General features: G+C 44.2%; 1 protein-coding gene across 1 annotated transcript in view; it reads right to left on the bottom strand.

Moving 5' to 3' along the window:
• The window catches only part of AKAP12 (A-kinase anchoring protein 12), a 94943-nt gene that overhangs the window by 32419 nt on the left and 46088 nt on the right, over nt 1-16436 (bottom strand). Inside the window, exon 2 of the mRNA XM_040627961.1 lies at nt 8606-8720. Within this exon, the coding sequence (XP_040483895.1) occupies nt 8606-8720 (115 nt within the window). The remainder of the gene's footprint in view (nt 1-8605; nt 8721-16436) is intronic.

The following is a 16436-nucleotide window of genomic DNA, read 5'->3' as shown; positions in this document are numbered from 1 at the left end:
AGGTATCCTTTCTCTTTTTTTAAGATTTTATTTGTTTATCTGACGCAGAGAGGGGGAGAGAGGGCACAAGCAGGGGGAGCAGCAGAGGAGGAGGAGAAGCAGGCTTCCTACTGAGCAGGGAGCCTGATTTCGGGCTCGATCCCAGGATCCCCGGGATCATGACCTGAGCCGAAGGCAGATGCCCAACCATCTGAGCCACCCAGGCACCAGCGCCACTTTTTTCTTTTTTTTAATGACAGGTATCCTTATAAAAGGAGACTGAAACACACAGAGGCCAGTGATACGCACATGTAGGGGAATGACCGGACACAGCCAGCCGGTGGCCAGCCACAAGCTGAGGAGAGGCCTCCGAGAAAGTACACCTGCTGACACCTTGAACTTGGACTTTGCAGCCTCCAAAACTGGGAGAAAATAAATTTCTGTTGTTTAAGCCACCTGTTGTGACATCTTATTGTGGCAGCTCTAGCCAACGAATATAGCAGGATAACTGCCCTGTGCTCGCTTGTGAGTCTGAACACTGCACGTTCAGACATGTGAAAGTAACCAGTCCACCCCATTAATTACATTTTGCCTAGAACTAGTCACACTGCACTGACATGTTAACTACAAAAGCAGTCTGTAAAAATGCAAAGTGTGGAAAAGCTACATCAAAAAAAAAAAAATTAAAAAAAAAAACAGTAATCAGCTGAGATACTCTGAAGCTAATGATTTCGGGGGAAAGATACCTTTTATGAAGACTTTATACTACTCTCAATAAATGCTGAATGAGAAAAAAAAAAGAAAACTCAGAAGTGTGGTACTCAAGAATATCAGACTCAACTGATAGCCTAAAAATATGCAGAATTTAAACCCAGATTACCTAAGCATCATTATTTATATAATACACGGGCATTATGCTCTAGAACGTACCATTGCTGGAACCATTGTGGGGGTCGCTACATTAGGTGAAATTAGATTTAAAAAAAAATTTTTTTTTAAAGTTTATTTATAATCTCACCAACCTGGGGCTTGAACTGACGACCCTGAAATCAAGAGTCACATGCTCCTCCGACTGAGCCAGCCAGGTGAACCTAAACTGGAACTGTTTTAAGGATGAGTCAGTCTGAGAAAAGACCTGTCAAGTAAATGCAATAGCTAAAAAATTTACTGTTTCCATTACGGCTTAGTCACAAAGAACCAGCAGCCTTAGACCACTTCAGTCCCTCCAAGGGAAAGGGTCTGAAGCTTGCTACGTAACACAGACCAGCCTGCAGACCACCTCACCTACGGGCATCGTCACAGGGGCCGGAACACTCACCCTGCTCAGTGGACTGGAGTAGCCTCAAAACCATAGCTATTTATAGGTGAGTTTTCGGAGTCGCTTAAGGTTGAATGACAGTCTTCAGGGCAAACAGAGATGGTATTTATCGGTATCTATCACTGAATGGGGCCCATAACCAATGCTATTACATGCTTTAAATCTCCCATACAGGGGGAGAGGTATGTTACCTTGTAGCCACATTTATGAAGCTATTTGGCTTTCTTTCTTACCTAAACGATTATATTATACCTGAGACATTCTTGAATAAATTTGTCCCTCTTGAACTTGTCATTGAATTAAAACTTCAAATCTAGAAGACGACTTTTTAAAAAAATTTTTTTAATTTTTAAGTACTCTCTACACCCAACGTGGGACTCAAACTTACAACCCCGAGATCAAGAGTTGCATGCTCTACCCACTGAGGCAGCCAGGTGCCCCAAATCTAGAAGATGACTTTTGAGGGCGCCTGGGTGGCACAGCGGTTGGGTGTCTGCCTTCGGCTCAGGGCGTGATCCCGGCGTTATGGGATCGAGCCCCACATCAGGCTCCTCCGCTGGGAGCCTGCTTCTTCCTCTCCCACTCCCCCTGCTTGTGTTCCCTCTCTCGCTGGCTGTCTCTATCTCTGTCAAATAAATAAATAAAATCTTAAAAAAAAAAAAAAAGATGACTTTTGAGATCAGACTAAAAAGAAGTGTTTTTACAAAAAGGCATAATGCAATGACCAGGCAGATTGCCACCTGCCCAAGGTCACTGGGGTGTCTTCAACGGCTACCCCATCATTCGGTTTTCATGTTACTAGCAATACGGATGTTCCTCAGTCCTAGAATTTCAGAGATGAGTAAGGATGCTCATTTTACAAATGAAAACTGATGGTCAGCGAGATAAAGGGATAGATTCAATTCAAGAGCACACAAAGAAAGTGACTACAGCAGCCTTACCTGTGGTTTTGTCCCCTAGAATGAACCGAGCATAAAAGGGACGGAGGACCAGGAGTCCATCTTCTTTCCCCATACCCCCAACATTTCTCAAGTTAGAAGGAAAAATGAAGGTTCCCTGGACTGCCAGACTTGAATATAGATCGAGGGAGAAATTCTTCTCTGTATAGGTTAGCTGTTAATTACTAAAAAAATAAATCTGTTTCTTTAAAGATGAAAGCAATAGTTATTTGTTACCAGAAATTTGTCAGTGACATAAGTAATGTCAGAGAGGAACGCTACAAACATTCCTGCAGAGCGGAGGAATGAATAAAAACTGGTTCCCAGAAACTGCACAGTCCAGTACTCCTGCCGATGTTCAAGGGTTATTTTATGAGTGTTCTCCCTAGTTTTCAAAACATTACAAAACAGGATACAGCTTGGGAAAATGTCGTGCGATAATATTGTATTCGAAATACCAAAGCGGGGGTGGGGGGAGCTCTCTTTTGTCAACTGAGCGCTCACACTGGGTAGCATTCCTGAGCAGGTCAGGGTCTGACTTCACCTTCCCAGGCAACACCTGGATAACCTATAGCAAGCACCTGTGAGAGCACAGCAGGGTGTGCGGCCAAGGACCCAGCTTGGCCAGTGCTGAGGCACCTAAGGGAAGGGGGCCGGGGGTAAATCTGTAAAGTTGTGGTATTTAACCACGCGGAAATGATACAAACGTGAAAAGCTAACAGATGCTCCTCTCCCATGAGCAAAAAAGGCCATATTGTTAACTTAACTCTTCATTTATTCAAGCATTTGTTAAGCACTTGCTATGTGCCAGACACGGTTCAGACGTGGGGGATTCAGTACAGACACCTTACAGACCTCCCGAGTCAGCCCACGAGATCTTTGCCCTTGTAGTTCCTGTATTTTAGCAGAGTTGGAGGTAAGAGACAGACGTGAGCCACGCCGCATGTTGACGAACGATGTGGGGGAAAAAATAGAGGAGGAATGGAGGGTAGTCATCGGGGCAACAGGCATGTATGTTTTCATGAGAACACTAACAAGGTACCAATTATGTCACCAATTAAAATAGCAAAGTGACTGAATCGTGTGTTTCTTCACAGTTGAGAGAGCAGCCTCTCACAGAAGAACATGTATGGGGGGGGGGGTCCATCTTCTAACAGAGACCTGGACAGGATCTTAGGTACTCACTGTCCAGATAAACGTATTAGATGATCAAAAAGCAATGAACTACTAGTAACTCCAGAACGGCTTTTCTGGAAGGTAACAAGGTCCACAGGGAGGGTTTGATCATTTGGCAGTAAATAACCTTTTGGCCTCTCCATATCCCAAAGGCACTAAACACCAGAATCTGGTAGGTTTCAAACAGCAAATTTAATAAAAGCTAAGACAGTGACATTAAGCACCATGAGGAAAATGAAATTCTCCCTAATGTTGCAAATTAAGCTTCTAGATAGCTGAGCAAGGCCATTTCTGTTACCGTATCTGGGGGACAGGATCCAGATGTAGGAAAAGTGGAATCCTGCAGAATGTAAGAAACACATTCCCTAAAAGACTTCTGTTTTAAGTGACAACATTTGGGGGTTTTCCTGTTCTTAAAATTTTTCTTGGGACTTGAGAGGGTTTTCCCCAGGACTGCCTCCTGTTTGTAGTAGTGAACCTCCCCACCATATTTTAAAAGATTTGTTTATTTATTTATTTTGCGAGGGAAAGAGAGAGTGGGGGGTGGGGCAAAGAGAGAGGGAGAGAGAGAATCTCAAGCAGACTTCCTGCTGAGCGGGGACAATCCCAGGTAAGGCTCAATCTCAGGACCCTGAGAACATGACCTGAGCCAGAATCCAAAATCGGATGCTTACGCGACTGAGCCACCCCGGTGCCCTCCTCCTCACGACGCCCATCAGCATAACAAACCTGTCCGCCTGGTTTGCTGGCTGCTACTTTTAATGCAGTTGGCCCCAGAGTGGCAAGGGCCGAGGGCGGCGCAGCACAACAGCTGCACTGCTGCCGGGGTCAATGTCCTCACTCTGGGTATGCAAATAGTACAAAGCACATGTAAACAAAAATGTATTATTACTTTGTGTGTGGGTATGAACAAAAATTTAAAAACCAAGGAAATGACTATCGTGTGCTCACACAAACAAATGTGACCTATGCAGATGGAGGAATCGTGGCATTCACCTGCTTTGTCATGTTTGCTGTGTCTACTTTGCAGAGAGGCAAATCTCAAAAAGAAACAAATAACTGCCTTGTAAATGATAAATTCAAATTATTAAGATCGGACAATCACTTGTGCATTTGCACATGCCTAGGAGTTGAGTGGGTACTTTNTAGAGACAGCCAGCGAGAGAGGGAACACAAGCAGGGCGAGTGGGAGAGGAAGAAGCAGGCTCATAGCAGAAGAGCCTGATGTGGGGCTCGATCCCAGGACCCTGGAATCACACCCTGAGCTTAAGGACTGAGCCACCCAGGCACCCCAGGGGGAGAAGCCTGCTTCTCCCTCTCCCACCGCCCCCCCCAAAATCTTTAAAATTATATAGTATCCAAATACAGAAGGTCTTATAATTTTTTGATTTTGTAATATTGAATTTTCCCATCTGTTAGGGAAAAAAATGTGTGCAACAGATACTAAAGTTAAATTTTTTTATCAATCTGAAAATTTTAATTTGCAGAAGTTCTAAATATGAAATTGGACCTGGACCAACATGTAATATTTTAAAATCATTCGTATTGAGGCACTTAACTCATAGAACATCCACAGGCCACAGACTATAGGGGGCTTTTTAAAAATCTTTCAACAAAAGCAGATTTTCCACAAAACTAATGGCACTTGCACGACCCCTGTGAACGCTGGAAATAGCACGACATGAAAGAACGTTCTAGTTGGGAAAAGGCTGCTGTTCTACAGAAGTAGTTTTTTTTTTTTTTTTAAGATTTTTATTTATTTATTTGACAGAGATAGAGACAGGCAGCGAGAGAGGGAACACAAGCAGGGGGAGTGGGAGAGGAAGAAGCAGGCTCATAGCGGAGGAGCCTGATATGGGGCTCGATCCCACAACGCCGGGATCACGCCCTGAGCCGAAGGCAGGCGCCCAACCGCTGTGCCACCCAGGCGCCCCTTTTTTCTCATTTTTATATTTATTTGTTCTCAACCCTGATTGTGTACTTTCTAAAAGATGGCCTGCGGAATTACAGAATCTTCAAGTCCTCTCCGAAATCCTTGTATACGCATGTAACCCTGATGCACAGATTATTTTTTTTTTAGAGATTTTACTTATTCATTAGAAAGAAAGAGATACAGAGAGAGCACCCGCAGGGGGAGGGGCAGAGGGAGAAGGAGAAGCAAACTCCCCCACTGAGCTGGGAGCCCAATGTGGGGCTCGATCCCACGACCTGGAGATCATGACCTGAGCTGAAGGCAGACGCTGAACCCCATGAGCCACCCAGGCGCCCCACTGATGCACAGATTAGAAGATATTTACTTAGGAGGCTGTTCCTTTCCTCTGTCACTTGAGGAAAGTTTACAAGGAAACAGGAATCCATTTTCATTATAGGAAGAGGATTGGTTCTGAATTACCAGTATGTCTGGCTTCAGAAAGAAAGCAAACAAGTCAAGGCCGGACAATATTTTCATGTCTGGCTTTGTGTAAATACAGCCAGACACTTTAAATTAAAAACCCTCTAGCAGGAATTTCATAGTTTTCTCCCATGAACTGACCCACCTAGGGCAGGACCGTATCCCGCCGTTGGTCAATCGTCCCAGGGAAGAAGATGGGTCCGCTCTACTCTTACTGATGTGGACAACAGGAGAACCCAAGGTCCCCACAACCCTACGATTAAGTGTTACATACCAAATTGTGCCTTCGTTTCCATCCTAGGAAGCTTCTGTGAAGAAGGGATTTCTGGAAACAACCATAAAATCTAACCATAGGCCATCACTGTAGTCAAAAGAAGAGCATGAAAAGGGGCACCTGGGTGGCTCAGTCAGTTGAACATCCGACTCTTGGTTTCAAGTCGTGATCTCCGGGTCGTGGGTTCGAGCCTATGCATCAGGCTCCACACTCAGCTGGAGTCAGCTTGGATATTCTCTCCCTCTGCCCCTTCCCCTGCTCTCTCTCTCAAATAAATAAATAAATCTTTAGGGAAAAAAAGCGTGAAAAAGTATGTGTGTTTACAATGCCAGGCAAGCAAAAGGGAGAAGAAAGAAGTGTACCAAGCTTATTACAGATGCTAATAAACCCATGAATTAACAGTTCTGCCTGAAACATTAAAATCTCATCCTAAAGGCAGGGCCTGGGGTGGTGACCTCTGCAGCCCTAGGACACCCACCAGTCTTTTCCGAGGTGACAAGGCCTTTTCAGGATCTTTTGAAGGACAAGGTATATTAATTACCACTCTTCTTGCAAGAGGTCTTTGCTATCTGCTCAAAGCCCCAAAGCCACGATCAGAAGCCTGGGTCAGCTCAGGGAGACCCTGGAATAATCCTCTGCTAAGCCCGTCCTTGCTCCTTCTCTACCTTCTCTCTACCTTCTCTTATCCATCACATACATCAGCATCAGAGAGGAAGCCTACCTGACCAGGGGCTCCCTTGGTGGCCTAGGTCAATGATCCCACATTGCTACCAAATACTTGCTTCCACAGCCCTGTTACCTAGCCCGCTTGCCTTTCTGGGTTTCATTCTACTCTTCGCTCAGCTGACATTGTGCCAGTAGACAAGCCTGTGGACATGCCCAGCACAGTGAAGGCACAGTGGTTAAGAGCTCGTGCTTGGTAATTTGCTGATCTGGGCTTGAATCTTGATACCCCTATCACCTACCTCATTAAAGACCATAATGCCCAAAAGGCACAGTTCCAGGACCCATAGTAAAAACTTGCAATGTGTTGGCTGTTATTACTGTCCTCACTGTGGCCCGCGACCCTCGTCAACAAATCTAACCCCTATCTCCCCGCTCAGTCCCCAGATCTTACCCACCCTCTCACCTCAAATGACTGCACCACCAGAACTCAGAGCAGCTCTCACTTCTTGCAAATTCATCTGATACCCACCATGTTGCCCTGTCTTAACCTTAACCTTCCCTTTATCTTGCATACCCTTCTATAGACCCGCTTCCTCTCGCCTGCAATGGGTAAGCAGTGGGCTGTTTGTCGGTCTGTTCATCTTCCCTGAAGCACTGAGCACAGTGGCTTGGCCAGAGAAGGCTCCAGACCTACTGTGGCTTGACTGGTCTTGACTGGATTCAAAAGTTGCCAGGGGAAGGAGAAAGCACAGGACTTTGGAATTTGAGTTGGGGCCATTCCAATTTTTTTGGTGGAGATGATTTGAAACTTTCACACTAGGTCATGCAAATCCTCCCTCTGTGAGACTGTATGTATTTCTAACTTTATATTGTGCCTGTGGTGTTACATAAAGATCAGTCTTCCCACCAACTTCAAAAGCAACTCGCGGCTTGAGGCAGCTCCACGGGGCATTGAACAAGAAGAGAACAGGTTCCACATGTTAGGAGGGTCTCGTTTAACCAAGGCAATGGCCAGTCTCCTCTCCTGGGACTTTCCCCTTCATTTGTCTTATTCACATTGCACAGAAAACTCACTTCACTCCACGCCAAATATCATTTTATGCATCTTCAATAGTGGCTGTCAAATTACTCTTTTGTTTATGAATGGAATGAAGAGACAAGAACTCAAGAACAGAGGACGTTTCTTCTTCAACCCGGGGTGCCTCTAAGGGGGTCTACCGGTCAAGGTGCTTGCTTCTGACCCTAATGTGTGGTCTCTGCAACCTCACGTGAGCTGACCTGAACTAGTGACAGTGTGGTGATTCACTTTCCAGTAAGCACCCCCACAGGGCCTCTAGGCTCATGAGCTAGAAAACATGCAGCAAATCATAGTTTGGGCAAAGAGCGGCATGCACCCGGAAATATACACTTCTAGAAAAATCCGTGGAAGAGGAGCAGGCTACTCGCCAGAGTGAGAGATACTGACTCTTAAAGCAACCATGACTCTGGGGTTTCCTACAAGAAATCACATCAACACCCGACAAGTAGTTGCCACCTGGCAACAATTAAAACAAAACAAAACAAAACACCACCAACCTAAGTTCCAGACGAAAATGTCTAAGAAAGAAGAAACGTGACTTCACTTCCTATACCCAAATATTGGCAGAATTTCCTATACCTGAGTGTAGAGGCCACCCAAAAGGTCTGATAAATACTTCCTTTTGTAACCAGTGGACTGCTTTTGTTGTCAATATCATCCACCCCCAGGTAGGACACTGTCTGGTCCAACCAGCCTGGTTGTTACTGTTCCAGTGCATTCACAGCAGGTGTTGTCAGCCCTAGAGTCCCTACTTCTTCTGCCCAGAGACTGAAAAGGTGCTTACCATCTGTGACAATGGCTTCTTCCTCCTGGCCATTCAGGGCTCCCTCCTGGGGGCTGAACTCTTCTTCCTCAGCTAAGCCATTGGCACTAGACAGCTGACCATTCTTCTGGAGGAGCTACGGGGGAAAACAAAGCCATGTAAACTTACTTTCAATGATGATCAAGATTTAAGTCATTGGTCTGAATGATCCAAGCTACCTTAGAGAAGGTAGCCCAGGAGCTCTTATCAAGCAGAAAGGGCTTTGTATCGGGGTAAAAGAGCACACCATTCCTTCTTCCACTCACTCATCCAAACACCGGCATGATCTCCACACCCACCATCCAGGCCTATTCCAGATACAACGAGTAAGTCAGGCATGGCCCCAGCCCCTTTGAGCTTGCAGACTACTATGAAAAGCAGACTTCTAAAATTGTTGGGTTTTTTTTCAGGGTACCTAGGTGACTCAGTAAGGTTAAGCAACTGACTTGCTGATCTCAGCTCAGGTCTTGATCTCAGAGTCGTTGAGTTTAAGCCCAGGGATGGGCTCCACGTTGGGTGTGGAGCCTACTTAAAAAAAAGAGAGATTTTTTTTCTTTAAAAAATGTTTCCTTATGATTGATTAGATGCAGGGTATGCATATTTGACCAAAGAATACCTAAGTGACAGTACGTCCTTCTCAGGAAAAAGGACAGACATGTAAATAAGGGAAACGCTCATGACAGAGGCATGCACAGAGCCAGTCACAGACAGAGGAGAAGTACGGATAAAGCTAGACCGCAGTTCCCACACTACGGGCGGGTGAGAACGCGCACAGGGGAAGCAGACAAGGGAGGAGAATTAGGAACCCTCTGGTTCAAAGATCCGTGAGACAAGACAACAAAGAAGAGATGGGTCCCTCATGCTTTTGTGAGTCATTGTTTTTTCCTTAAAATATTATTTAAATGGTCAGTTGTCCTCTGCCCCAGAGGATACCCTCTGCAATTCATGTTTTCAGTTACAAAAACAGTAGACATATAAATACACCCTTCTGTCATTTTGTAAATCCTGAGAATATAGGTAAAAAGTTTTGAGGCTATGGCAGAAATAGTATAATGACCATTAGGAATCTAAGGATTTCAACAAAGCTTTACAGTTCACATACGTTTCTCGTTTTATCAAAACCAACATGGGCAGGTGGTAGCATTTCCATTGTATAGAGGAGGACACTGGAACTCAACTCAGCGTGATCACAGAGACCGGGGTTGGCTGACCACAGGTCCCACAGCCTAGAAGGGAGGCACCCCGGCCCAAAGGCCAGCAGTCACCATCAACGACTTCCGGGGTGTTCCCACGGCCTTACAGATCGCTGAAGGATGTTGTTATGCACAATGACAAAATGCCAATGCCATTAAGAGTATTCCATAATACCCGGACCCGCTTACTCCAAGAAATCTCAAAGCCACGGCATTCCACTTGGCACGATTCGATGCTGCTTCCAGGCTAACGGAGCAGCCTGGCCAAGCCACCAACTTTGATCGGAGCCTTGAAGGGACAGCAGGTTCAAGACAGTCAATCCAGAAGACTTGAACCGAGCTAAATTGATTTCACCTGGCTGTTCCCAGCTCCCAGCAAAGCTGCCCTTCAACGGCACGAGCTGCTTCCTGAAATAAGACCTCCGTACTTTAATACTTACTCCACAGATGGAATAGTTGGCTTCAAAATGCCCAAGCTGAGTCTCTTTATTAGACAGCATACTCAGATTACATTTCCACTTTAAGTCTTTTCTTACCAAAATATGAAAGGTAGAGTCTTTAAATGAAACCTAAAGACAAAAGCAGGGGAGGGGGAGGTCTCCACAATGCCCATTAGCAAAAATGTCAGTGTTTAAGAGTATTTGGACTAAAAATCACTAGTTATGTGAACACATCAGGCTCATATTTGATTAATAACGTGAGGAAGAGCTAGAGGAGGAAAGCAGGGAACACATATTACTGTGCGATCCGTGGAAAGCCAATGAATCTAACCTTAAAAACGCTGGCGTATGCCACCATGATACCGCAAACTAAATGGGGATGGTGAGAAAGAGGGTTAAGTGCCTCGATTTTTCAATGGAATAAACTATGCCCCTCGTTTAGTAACCAGAAGTCTTAAGTTTTACAGAGTTTAGAGTCCTAGAAAATTTCTGTAATTCCTGAAAAAGGTCTCGTAATTCTTTATGAATTGTCAAACTCAAGATACCTTTATTGGAAGCCAAACTGTCTTTAAACATGAAAAATCTATAAACTTTCCTCTACCCTTAAATGTTACACACATATAACGAAGCACATTAAATGACATTAAATGAGTCTTAAAAACGGAGATCACCTGCAAGCCCTCCTTATACACCAAGTGTGATAGTTACAGATTACTTATCCCCAGTGACCACAGGGAGACTGTCTCTACTTCCACAAGGCAGTTGATGAATTAACTTTGGTAGCAATTAATGACAGGGACCATTATTAAAACTGAGTTTTGAGCCAATATTATTATATTCATAGCTTGGGTCTCAATGCAAGGGGACTACCCAAGCTTAAACCCCCACAGGTGGTATCTCCAGTGAGCACTCAAAGCCCATGACACACCACCCTCCACAACACACATGGGGCTTCATCCCTAACCATATTCAGATTATTCCCACCATTCTGTGTTTCACTTAGAGACGCTATTTACAAAATCTCTTGTGTCCTTGTAAATGGATAATTCAGGTTTTTTTGTGACAAAAAGAGTGGTTTTTTTCCCCCATCCCCAACCATTTATATAATTTGTATAATTGTTAAAGATTCAGGTACTTCTGAGAGTTACCAGTAAGTTAAAGTCACCTCAAATTGTAAGAAACCAAACCCACTGTATTTAACATTAAAATCCTTCCTGTCATTTTGTATATATATATTCATAAACATTTGTGAAAAGGGAGAATACATGCTTTGAAGCTTAGTTATTTGAAGGAGGAGGGGCAGAGGCAGAGAATATCCAAGCCGACTCCCCGCTGAGCACTCACTCTCATAACCCTGATATCAGGACCGGAGTGGAAAACCAAGAATCAGGCGCTTAACCAACTGAGCCACAGTGCCCCGTGAAATACAAGCTTTTTAATACGTATCTGGCTTGGTCCTCAGTCATTCTCTCAAATGCCCACAAAAGACAAGGATTTATTTATTAGTTACGCCCAGGTGAACAGAGAGAGGCAAGGACACAACTTAGTGACAGGGAATGAGAATGTTGGGGCCAGATGAGGTCTGAGGGCCATCATCTAATTCAGGGGAGAAAGCAGTATCAGGATTCAAGTTTCCAAACGAGAAAGAAAGAGGAAATGTCTACTCCATTCTTTCACACAGCTTTTCCCATCCCTTTTGAACTTACTTTTACACTTGTACAAATACAGTTATAGAACCTTGACTTTTGAGATATTAGACTTGAAAGACACGCTCCCTGCACTTAAATACAGTGAGCACCAGAAAACCTCGATTCCCACTGGATTTGTGCTTCAAAAAGCCTAAACGCCTCTTCTGAGCAAATCAAAACCCTTAATGTTTTCAAGCTTATATCCTTTGAGTGGGTCAGCCAGAGTTTATTCCCGTAAAGTATTACCACATTACAACTCAACAAGCTTTAAAAGAAATCTCAATGCTTCCAGCGTCAATCAGTGCTTTCCTCTCATTAGAACAACAGAGAATATCCAAAATGGCAGCCAAAGCATTGCCGAAAAACTACCAGACTTCTCGTTTCCTCTTCATTCTCCGCAGACCTGCCCACAATTTGCTCTGAGCCCCTTTGCAGAGTAAGCCGTAGAAGTATCAAGCTTTTTTTGTTGTTGTTTTTCAAGGGAGGCTCCATCCCAGCGCGGGGCCCAACATGGGGCTTGAACTCACAAACCTGAGATCTAGACCTGAGCAGAGATCAAGAGTCAGACGTTTCACCAACTGAGCCACCCAGGCACCCTTCTTTTTTAAGGATTTTATCTTTAAGTCATCTCTTCACCCAACAGGGGGCTCACACTCACAAACCCAAGAATAAGCGGTCTTACTCTCTACTGGCTGAGCGAGCCGGGCGCCCCAGGATTATCCAAATCTTTACTCAATGAGTTAATGAATAAAACAGAGGAGCCCTGGACGCTCTCAGGATGCTGGGAGTCGAGGAGATGAGCCTGCTGAAGTAACTTCTGTCACCACCGAAGCGACGCTGTCTACATCCTCACTGCATGACCGGCACCGGTGGGACTGGCCCCACAGTCCTGCCGTGAAGGCAGTAAATGAGGCTCTGACCAGCGCAATTCTGGCAAAACCCAGCAAGCAGAACTGGTAAGTAGATAGAAGCAGGAACAACCAGAAGTCAATGACAAGGACACACACACAAATGATCTGAATAAAAAAGATTATGTGGGGGGAATTTTATTCAGTTTTTTAAAATTATGTAAGTTATAAATACACCCGACGTGGGACTCAAACTCATGACCCCCAAGATCAAGAGTGGCGTGCTCTTGTGACTCGGCCAGCCAGGCGCCCCCGTCTGGGGGGTATTTTAAATCTCTGACAAAAGTTCTAAAGAAAACACTTTGATGTCTTTTTCTTCATTCTAACAGGGAGCATTTTGAAGGTAAGCCTTTAAAAATGCAGGCCTTTAAAAATGTCAAACAGAAGAAAATAGAAATCGGAGTATAAATCAGTAAACAATGTCTTTGGAGAGCAATTTGGAAACAGCTATAAACAATTTAAATGTGCATACCCACTCCAACCCACTCCCTTTTTTTTTTTTAAGAGGGAGAGAGAGAGTGCACACGTGGGAGCAATGGAGAAGGGGAGGCAGCCAGAGAGGTGGAGGGAGATAATTCTCAAGGAGGCTCCCCGCTGAGCACAGAGCCAACGCATGGCTCAATCCTATGACCTTGAGATCATGACCTGAGCCGAAACCAAGAGTCAGACGCTTAGCTGTGGGAGCCGCCCAGGCGCCCCATCACCACGCTATTGTAATAGATACGGTTTACATACTTACGCAGGTATAGGAACAATGACGTACAAAACAATCCATAAACAGCATCGCAGGGAATGCAGTAAATCCAGAGACACCGAGGTGGGTAGAGGTCTCCAGTTTAAGTGGGAAAACCAAGTTACAGAGAAATGTTTAATTCCTTTATGTGTTTAGAATAAGACAACAACAACGCACTAACAGGGAGGGAGGAAGGGAAGAAGGGAAGGCGGGAGCTCCCTCCAAGGTCTATGAAAGCATTTTTAAAAAAGAACAAACCTCTGTAATAACACTACACAAAGTCTTTAACAAATGCTGCCTTTGTAGACTCGTTTTGCCCTTTGCCCTTCGTCGGGGAAGAGACAGTTTTCTTTTTTATTGAGAGGTATAACGGACATTCCCAAATGAAGGCATGGTTTCCGTTCTACTCTTTTTATCATTGCAAAGGCGAAAATACTTTGAACCCTAAAATCCATAGATTGTTGGGCTATAAAGCTTGCTAATAACCTGGCTTTCCAGGATTCACAAATCTTTTCTCATCATCTGAGCAAGGCACCAAACTGCTCTCATGGAGTTTTCGCCTCTGTTCCTATGATCTCCAAGTGTGATTACCATATTAATAATGTCCTCAGCCACACCTTAATCAAAAATATTGACCAAGACTTGGGGCTCCTGGGTGGCTCAGTTGGTTAAGTGAACAAACTCTTGATTTCGGCTCAGATCCTGATCTGAGGGTTGGTAGACTGAGCCCCAGGTCAGGCTCCAAGCTCAGCTCGGAGTCAGCTTGAGGATTTGCTCTCTCCCTCTCCTTCTGCCCCTCCCCCGCTCACTCGCTCGCTCACTCTTTCTCTCTCTGAAATAAATCTTTAAAAAATAGATATAGGGGCGCCTGGGTGGCACAGCGGTTAAGCGTCTGCCTTCGGCTCAGGGCGTGATCCCGGCGTTCTGGAATCGAGCCCCACATCAGGCTCTCCCGCTATGAGCCTGCTTCTTCCTCTCCCACTCCCCCTGCTCTGTTCCCTCTCTCGCTGACTGTCTCTATCTCTGTCAAATAAATAAATAAAATCTTTAAAAAAAAATAAAAAAATAAAAAATAAATAAATAAATAAAATATAGATATTGACCAAGACCCAGCCAGGAATATCACAGCTCTATAGTAGGTGACCAAAGGCTCCTTTTATATTGACATGTGTATTATGGACCCATTTTACAAATGTGATTTACATACATTTGCTAATTTATCCTTCTGCCTTAAGGCAACTACTATCATCACCCCACTTTACAGACAGCTGAGGAAGGTGAGGAAGCCAAAGCTGAGAGATACTGTAACCAAAGGGACTGAGCCAAGATGCAGGGAAGCTGGGACTCGACCCAGGTGACCTGAGCTGCACAAAAGGCCTCAATGCGAGAGCATTCTGCCCCAGTACGGAGTTTTTCTTTCTTTCTTTCTTTCTTTAAGGTTTTTAAAATTTATTTATTTTAGAGAAAGACCGAGAAAGAGAGAGAGAGAGAGGAGAGCACGGGCGGGGGGAGGAACAGAGGGGGAGGGAGAAGCAGACTCCCTGCTGAGCAAGGAGCCCATCATGGGGCTCAATCCCAACACCCCAGGACCATGACCTGAGCCGAAGGCAGACACTTAACCGACTGAGCCACCCAGGCGTTCCCAGTACGGAATTTCTTAAGCGCAGAATTCCTAACTTAGGAAACTTGTCTCACAAAAACGGCACAGGCTATAAGAACACAAGTCATCCTGACAGTACCAACCAGCCTGGGTTATGTTTAAGCAAAAGGTTTTCCCTCTAATTTAGAGGTCATTTACAGAAAACCAACAGAATTATGGGTTTCAAAAGGGTTGCTCTTCTTTTATAAAGTAACCATTTTTATTTCAAACTAATCTAAGCAGAAAGCTTTGTAAAATCCAGGTCTAAACATGATATAAACCTTTAGGACACAAGTGAGGAACAGAAGAGGGGATGCTTTACTTAATGAAATGGATTTAATTACTATAGTTAAGGTCACTGCAAAAAAGAGTAAGAGCTAGGAAAGCAAAAGATTTTTTAAAAATTTAAAAACTTAAACAATTCTAAATATCCAAAGTTTGAGGGATAATTACAACATATCTTGTTGGCATTCAAAATAGTACATACAAAGTGTATATAGTAGTATGGAGATGTATTTTATGTTGTAATCGTCAATTTAAAACCCAAACTAGGGACGCCTGGGTGGCTCAGTTGGTTAAGCATCTGCCTTTGGCTCAGGTCATGATCCAGGGTCCTGGGATCGAGTTTCACATCGGGCTCCTTGCTCAGCGGGGAGCCTGCTTCTCCCTCTGCCTGCCTCTCCCCCTGCTTGTGCTCGCTCACTCTTTCAAATAAATAAATAAAATATTTTAAAAAATAAAGTAAAATAAAATAAAAAGGAAACTGATTACAAAAATGATTACAAATACATACCAGAACATACCATAAAATAGCAACATTACCAAACTGTTAATATTGCAATGTATCAAAATATCACTGGGGAAGGAACTATGAATATTTGATACCCTGTATTTTTCTACTTTTTTTGTGTTCTGTTCTGTACCTACATAACACGATTCCTTTTACAACTGGGTGGTGGGAGAGCTTTTCCTTTGCAAGTTATTTTGTTTCAGCTTATTTTTAGTATGGGCAAAAGGCAGCTAAGAAAATTTTGCTTTACAGTGAAGCATTGTAATTCTAATTTCTACCAGTCACATGAATTTTCATGGGAAAACAGAATTGCTTTAAGAAAGAACTCAGCAGGGGCGCCTGGGTGGCACAGCGGTTAAGCATCTGCCTTCGGCTCAGGGCATGATCCCGGAGTCCTGGGATCGAGCCCCACATCAGGCTCC

The sequence above is a fragment of the Ursus maritimus genome, unplaced genomic scaffold, assembly GCF_017311325.1.
Source record: "Ursus maritimus isolate PB19 unplaced genomic scaffold, ASM1731132v1 scaffold_13, whole genome shotgun sequence".
In the NCBI taxonomy this organism is placed as follows: domain Eukaryota; kingdom Metazoa; phylum Chordata; class Mammalia; order Carnivora; family Ursidae; genus Ursus; species Ursus maritimus.
This window is presented reverse-complemented; position numbering and strand designations above follow the sequence as displayed.